At 33.6% G+C, this 8176-nt stretch overlaps 1 protein-coding gene across 1 annotated transcript; it reads right to left on the reverse strand.

Moving 5' to 3' along the window:
• Positions 1-439: 439 nt before the first annotated feature.
• On the reverse strand, positions 440-2892 carry LOC140965562 (WAT1-related protein At3g28050-like). Its single transcript, XM_073425656.1, has 7 exons — positions 2559-2892; positions 2408-2470; positions 2061-2174; positions 1762-1993; positions 1526-1684; positions 745-896; positions 440-647 (listed from the first exon to the last, which is right to left on the reverse strand). The coding sequence occupies exons 1-7, from the start codon at positions 2819-2821 to the stop codon at positions 500-502; spliced, it is 1131 nt and encodes a 376-aa protein (XP_073281757.1). The 5' UTR covers positions 2822-2892; the 3' UTR covers positions 440-499.
• Between the last annotated feature and the right edge of the window lie 5284 nt (positions 2893-8176).

The raw sequence follows: 8176 nt of genomic DNA on the forward strand, positions 1-8176 counted from the left end.
AGTTCACCCATATTGCACCCGATTCCGATCCGAACCTGTTCGTTAAGCATGCCTAGGTCGAGCTACCCACCACTTTTTTAAAAATAAAAATAAACATTGACCTTGAATGGGAATTGGATATCTTAGAGATTATGGATAAATAGTGAGCAAAGTGATGGACATTAAGAAAATGATTAAATGATATAATGGTAGGTGAATTTTGAACAACTTTGTATTATTTATTTGAATTTTGTCAAACTTTATTCAATCTTAATTTTTTATGCTAATGATATTGATCGTGGAACTATTTGGTTTAATATAAAGATGGGTGACCTCATGATTTTGAGTGCACATTCGTCTTGTTTACTCTTATGGAACATTATAAGGTCAAACATCAAATGCTACATTTTAACAGTTACCAAACAATACATTCGCATTACATTTGAAAATAGTAATCAAAATATTTATAAGATTTCCATTTTTATTACAAAAATAAATAAATAATTTGGAGTTCAAATTTCTATGCATCTTCAATTCTATCTTGCAATAATGGGACTTGGAACGAGGGTCCATTGCTTCCTTCAATATCTTCCCTGACCGAGTTTTCTTTTTCCTTGCCCCAAACAACAGCATATAACCCAATAACTAGCACAACTGAACCAACCACACTGCAGGAAAATGCAATCGGATTGCTCGTATAAACCAAGAATCGCGTGTCGAAAACACGTCCTACTATGAAGGACTAAAAAGCGTGAAACACCATACCTGCCAACGTAGAGAACTTCGTTAAAGAAGATGACGCCGGTGATCATAGAAATGACGATCACCAAGGGGTTGAACATGGTAACGAAAAGCGGTCCTGTCCTCGAAAGGCACCAAGACATCACATATATTCGGAACGATATGTTGACGAGTCCCTACATTGGCGAAACGAGAGAACTTGTTATAATCAAACAAGAAATAAAATGTCCCAGGTCTAAAAATTAAGGTTGAAATATATATTAACTTTTTTGGATACAAGATCGAATTTCCAACATTTATATTAGGCTACTCTGTGCACAAATACAATTTCCCAACAGAACCCGTCATTGCTATGATCTTCAATGTTATATTACATAGGTTAATCTCACATTTGCATATTTTCATTATTCCCTACTTGTATCTTTATAAACAAATGTATGAAATTGGAGTAAAAGATGATCAATTTTGATCAAGGTTCGAATGGGTTTTGGCAGATCGATTGGTAAAAGAAAATCTGACTTTCAAATAGATAAGTTTAGTATGTTTATTTTCTCAAAACCAATTTCGGATGAATGTGATATCTATAGACAAAGTGAGTTTCTCAAAAGCTAATAATGTGAAGGTTCTAAAAAACACGAAGCGTGGTGAATCATTTATATCAAGCATTAAGAATTGCAAGATTGATAATTTCAAGTCAAACAATAGAAACACCATAAGTCTAATGATTGAATGAATAAAATTTCAAGTTCTAAAAAAAAATTTGAAGACTTAAAATTGAACTCCAAGAAAAGTATCATTTTCTTACCGCATATAATACAGCAACTAAGCCCATCTCAGCTTGTAACTTCCAAGCAGTTAAATCTTTTTCTGCGATCAGAGCAATAACCGAGGATTGTATGGTCAGAAAAACACAGTAAATCGCCACTATGATCATCTCCACGGGGTATATCTTGAGAATCGTCGTCTAATATAACATACCAATGAATTATATCAAACTTTGCAACATCTTTGTAAACTTATTTAGCCTTACAAGAATCAAACCTGTACTATAGACCACACTGCGGTTAAAAAAGCAGCCATTGCAAGCAAACTTCCTCCAAGAACCCAATTTTGTGGTAATGCCAAAACGTGTACCGAAGAGGTAAATCTTGATGGTTTGTTCAAGATTGCTGCCCCTTTGTACAGCGTCACAATAGACGCCCCCGCGATTAAAATTATAGTTCCCAAGAACTTGAGTATTCCACTTGATCTTTTCAAATTTAGTGTTTCCATCCTAAGGTTATCAAGATTTACGTTAGTGCTCGATTATCGAATGCGAAAAGGAGTGAAATCTGATATACCTGAATATGATGGCGAGTATGTAAGCAAAACCTGGAACCAGATTCAGTAACTCTGATCCGAGTATGGGGGAGCTATAGTTGATACCAGCATAACTCCCGAGATCTGCTAAGCAACTTGTCACAGGAAAAATCAAGAAAACAACCTTAAATACGATGATCTTGGAATTAAAACTGAATCCGACCCGGGATCGAAGGCTTATTGTTTAACCAAAAGATATAGTTAATTGTAATTGTGTAATATAAATCATTTAAATGTCCCCAATTCTTGGTTTGGATCGATGTCATGACGGGGTAATTAATGCTTCTCGACACAAACAATCCAACCGACTAGTTAAGTAATGAATTACCCACACAAAGCAAGCAAGAAAATTCTCCAAACAACCGCAAACGTAACCGGTGGGAATTTAGACCTGCAAATAATCAAATACCCAATACAGCCCACATAAATTTCTTGAAAAATACATACCCACCAAAAACCAAGCCAAGAAAAGTGTTTACCTGCGGAAAATAAATGCAGTGGGGAGAAGAACAAGAGTGGCCAAGCCATTAGAATACACGGATAAAATGTAGAAACTGACGCCTTTGGACATGGCCATTTTGCTTACTGTCAAATTGGTTGATAAAGCCGTCATTGCTACCACCATGCCAACAAAAGGCAGCAAGAATTGCCGCGACATGCCGCCGCACGCGGCCCGTCTCCGGCTCTGCATTGCGGAGTTGGGTTGTCTTTGTGGCGCACAAGATTGGACTGCTTCATGCATGTCGGTGCATGTGTAGGAGTTCAATAGAATCTCACAAGCTCAGCTTGTGCTAGAATATATTTAATTATTTATTTATTCATTATTTGCTGGCTTCCGTATCCACATGAATCATGATGCACACAAGCAAATCTGACCAAAATATCCTTTTTTTTAAAAAAAAAATTATTTTATTGATATCATTTGGTATAGTACAAATATAAGTTTTTTTAAAAAAGGCAATATTATATGGAAAGAGTATGATTTGGTTGTGTGTGTGTATATATATTAAAGATTTACTACGTATAACGTATAAATCATATTGTTAATTATATACATAGTAATAGTGTTTATATGCTGCGAGAGAGTTTTTACATTATATCTATCGATCTTGTTCATATTTTTGTTTATCATTAAGATGTCACTCTCCTAATATATGTGATGAATCATATCTGAAACGTCCATTACTCGTTTTGTTTAAAAAGTACTAGAAATTTTTTATTTTTTTTAAAACCCTCTAAGGATCGGCCAAACACTCCCAAAAATATAAAAATATTTTTGCACCAATTTTAAAATAAAACAACCAACTAGTATCAAAGGAAATAGTCGAATCGTCGAATCGTCTAACATTTTACAAAACCTAAAAAGCAATAAATTTGAAAATTATAACACATACTAAACCTCTCCAAGAACCACTCAAAACATAAATAAAGAGTCGTAAAAGTCTTTTAGCATAAACATAATCGTAAATACGGAAAAGTAGAAGCGCTGATCCTCGGGTCATGTGCACCTCCAGTTCAGTCAGAGGTATCCAATCCTCCCTCAACAACATCAATCACACCTAGTGAGTCTAAAGACTCAATACATCATATTTTTGATAGCAACACAATACGTATACAGATCACATGCAACAGTGAAAAATATTTGTACTTAAAATAACATATTTATGACATGCATAAACTTCAAACCTAAACATTTTCATATCATCCTCAACATATTCATATACATAATATCATCAACATATACATATTCCTCTTTTTCTTTCGTTGAATTCAGATCGTTAATTGTGACTTTCGTGTTCATCTACGTATTGAGCGATGGATCCATTTACATGTAACCATAGTACTAGGCGGCGGGCACATCAGCGACACTCTCACCCATCAACTGAGCCTTGGCCTTACGTATTAACATATCATCGTATTCGTATTTGTTTCCATGGAAATACGATCGTCGGGCTCCCACTGAAACCGTCACCCTCACGATATCTCCAACATATCATCGTATTAGTCACAATTACTTCACTTCCTTCAACATTTCATATTCTCATCACTTTATAAAATTTAAACATGCATATAACATTTTTATTTTAAACCAAACATGCAACATATCTTTTAAATGTCGATATTAAATCATAAAAATCCATAAACATTTAAAAATCATAATTTAACATCTAAAAATTCATAAACATTTAAATAATCATATTAGCTTATAAAACAGCATTCAGGACACTGCCATGACGTTTACTAATTTTTCACGTGTAAAAGTTTTATCCCTAGACGTAAAATTTCACGTTTTTGACATTTTCCTAAAACTCTAACATGTCCCAAATATAATAATTATTTAAGTTTACATGAATTTTCTCATATTTTTATTTAGCATAAATCGAGGATTTTTAAATTAATCTTTAAATATAACGTATTAATGCATTTTAATCTCGAATTAAACCAAACTTTAATATAAAATTCCCATATTTAAAATTTAGACTTTTAATAATTATTTGTGCTTAAATATAAGGAAGTGTCAAAAATAATTTTGTTTAAATAAGTTTGTGAATTTATTAGCCGGTTTGCCATACTAGGCCCACTAAAAGCACAAAAATAGAGGGAAAAAATTAAAGTTGTCATAAAATCGGGTACCTCAATTTACTATTTTCACCTGTTATTATTTTTTATATCATATTTTATAATAATTACAATTCAAAATTGTAATTATTATGAATTTGTCTTTATTATTCAATTCAATTTCTAATATTTGTATTTTTGTTGAAAATCCAGCACCGATAAAATTTACGTCTCAGCGTATAAAATCACCTCAAAGCACCCTTATTCTTAAAAGCATTACCCATATTTTAAATAATTAAAAACAACTATTCAATAAAAATAGTTTTCATTTTTCAGCCATCGGTCTCCATTTCTCGATGGTAACTTGAATAACCTTTAAAATACATTTTAATGCATGTAAGTAGAAAAACATACTAAAATATCATGTATGTATTTAACATATTCAATTAAGCAATTAAAATAATTTGATTAGCCATTTTTCATATTTCCTATATTTGCATGCAGTTGTATTACGTCGTCTTAATTTTGGACCTTACAATTCCTCCCCCCTTGAATAAAATTCCGTCCTCGAAATTAGAACTTACCGAATAGCTCTGGATAGCGACTCCTCAAGTCCCTCTCGGTTTCTCACGTAGCTTACTCTTCCGAGTGATTCAGCCACTTGACATTGACCATTGGAATGACTTTGTTTCGGATTCTTCTTTCTTGCCTTGCCAAGACTTGGACAGGTCTTTCTTCGTAAGTCATATTTGGAGTCAATTGTAGAGGTTCATAATTTAATACATGTGATGGATTTGACATGTACTTTCACAACATCGAAATATGGAACACATTGTGAACTCCAGAAAGCATCGGTGGCAACGCCACTCTATAAGATAGTGTCACAACCATGTCCAAAATCTCAAATGGACCTATAAATCTTGGACTAAGCTTGTCTTTCTTACCAAATCGCATAACATCTTTCATAGGTGCTATTTTCACAAATACATGATTGCCCACTGCAAACTCTAAGTCCCTTCGTCTCTTGTCAGCATAGCTCTTTTGTCGGCTTTGTGCAGTCTTCATTCTCTCACAAATTTTGACTACAAGCTCGGCAGTCTCTTCAATCAGATCCGGACCAATCTCTTTTCTTTCCCCAACCTCGTCCCAATGAATAAGAGATCTATATTTTCTTCCATAAAGTATCTCAAAAGAAGCCATCCCAATTGATGATTGAAAACTATTATTGTAGGTGAACTCCACTAGATTTAATTTCGGTTCCCAAATGCCTTGAAAATCGATCACACAAGCTCGCAGTAGATCTTCTAAAATTTGAATAACTTTTTCGGACTAACCATCGGTTTGAGGATGAAATGATGTACTTAATAATAACTTGGTCCTCATTGCTGCATGCAGACTCTTCTAGAAAGATGACGTAAATCTAAGATCTCTGTCAGAAACAATGGACACATGAATCTCATGCAGACGAACTATCTTTCGAATATATAACTCTGCATACTGAATCATGGTGAAGGTCATCTTGATAGATAGAAAATGCGCTGATTTCGTAAGACGATCCACTATCACTCATATAGCATTGAAACCCTTAATAGTCTTCGGCAATTCTACAACAAAGTCCATCGTAATATTTTACCATTTCCACTCGGGGATAGGAAATGGCTTAAGCTTTCCCGCTAGCCTCTGATGCTCTGCTTTAACTAGCTGAAAAGTCAAACATTCGGATACAAATCTCAGAATATCTCTCTTCATGTCTGGCCACCAATATAATAACTGCAAATCTTTATACATTTTCGTGCTTCCCGGATGGATGGAATATGGTGTGTCATGAGTTTCCTTCATAATGAGATCTCTAAAAGAATCGTCACTAGGAACCCATAAACGATCTCGATAACGAACTATATCATCCACCTCAGAATATAACTTCCGGCCCTTGGCTTCATCTCTTGCTCTCCACTTTTGCAATTACTCATCTTTAGACTGTCCATCACGAATTCTATCTATCAAAATCGACTGTACTGATAATGTGGCAAGATTAGGGACCTCGCCCCTAGCATATACTGTAAGCTCATACCGCTGTATCTCGGACTGCAACGGTATTTGGAGTGATAACTGCTGCTTTTCGACTCAATGCGTCTGCCACAACATTAGCTTTTCCTAGATGATAGCTAATCTCACAGTCGTAGTCCTTCATTATCTCAAGTCATCTACGCTGTCTCATATTCAATTCCTTTTGGATGAAGAAGTATTTCAAATTTTTATGATCGGTGAATATTTTGCACTTCTCCCTATACAAATAATGTCTCCAAATCTTCAATGCAAAAACTACCGCTGCAAACTCAAGATCATGAATAGGGTAGTTTTTCTCATGAATTTTCAACTGTCTCGACGCATAGGTTATATGTGAAACCCCGAAAATAAAATAGTTTTGATGACATTTTTGTAAATAAGTTGAACAATATTCAATTTATTTTGATAATATTTTTGTAAATAAGTTGAAAAATAATGAATTAATTTTAAGGACAAAATGGTAATTAGTGACATATTTTGGTCATATAAATTCCAAATGATTTGAAATTTGGATATAACGTAGAAAACTCAAAGATATAGAAGTTTCATGTTTTGAGTTTTGAAAAATTTGATCGTTTGATTGATCAAAAAGGGATATACCGACGTTAAAATGTTAAATAATATATATTATCTTATATTATATNTATCGGTTTATCCAATCGACGAACCGACTTCAGTTCTGGGATCGTCGACACGAGGTCTTCGATTTGAGATATAAATTTTATATTTTTGGTGATGTTTGAAGTTCGTCGATTTTTGGAATAAATCCGATAAATTATTAAATCATACACAAATTGAAGATTGTTGAATAGTGTATGATTTTAACGAAGAAGAGATGATTATAATGATGTTAATTTGAATTATTCTCAATTTATTATAATTAGGAAATTTAATCGTTTGATTGAGATTGAAGAATTATTTGTTAGTTTTTATTAATTCTGATAAATATATGCGGTAGAATAACCGACAAGAAACTAAAATTTGAGGTCGGAATTGAATTATGTTATGATTTCAATTTGATATGAAATTTCAAAATTTCAAAAGATATTTGAAATTTATATTGTTGAATTTGAATGTTGTTATTGATTGAAATGAATATGTTATTGATGTAGATAGATTATTATACTGATATCTTCAAGCTACATCGACTGGAACGAAGAATTGAGATATGTTGCGACCGGGTAACATACGACAGGTATCTGTATTATATGATATATGTTTGATTGATTGGATTGAGAATACACGTCTATATGCCTTATTTGTTGAGTCTATGTGGCATACATGACATGCACGTTGAGCCATGATCCTTGGATACCCTGATATGATTGGATTTGATTCAGGGATTTGTGAACACGATGCTATGTTTGGCATTATGTGGCCTTTAAAGCATAGAAATTAGTGGCCCCGATGATTGATTGAGATTTGAGATTTGATGACGCTTTGTCGACGTTATCATATGAGTATCCCTGAT

Source organism: Primulina huaijiensis, unplaced genomic scaffold (assembly GCF_012295235.1).
Source record: "Primulina huaijiensis isolate GDHJ02 unplaced genomic scaffold, ASM1229523v2 scaffold10801, whole genome shotgun sequence".
Taxonomy (NCBI): domain Eukaryota; kingdom Viridiplantae; phylum Streptophyta; class Magnoliopsida; order Lamiales; family Gesneriaceae; genus Primulina; species Primulina huaijiensis.

What these genes read in the sequence shown, in the direction of transcription:
- LOC140965562 (XM_073425656.1), bottom strand. Translation starts at nt 2,821, where the DNA reads ATGCATGAAGCAGTCCAATCTTGTGCGCCACAAAGACAACCCAACTCC. An exon ending in ACTGCATTTATTTTCCGCAG is followed by an intron (nt 2,471 to 2,558) that starts GTAAACACTTTT and finishes GATTATTTGCAG; the next exon opens with GTCTAAATTCCCACCGGTTA. An exon ending in ATACTCGCCATCATATTCAG is followed by an intron (nt 1,994 to 2,060) that starts GTATATCAGATT and finishes TGATAACCTTAG; the next exon opens with GATGGAAACACTAAATTTGA.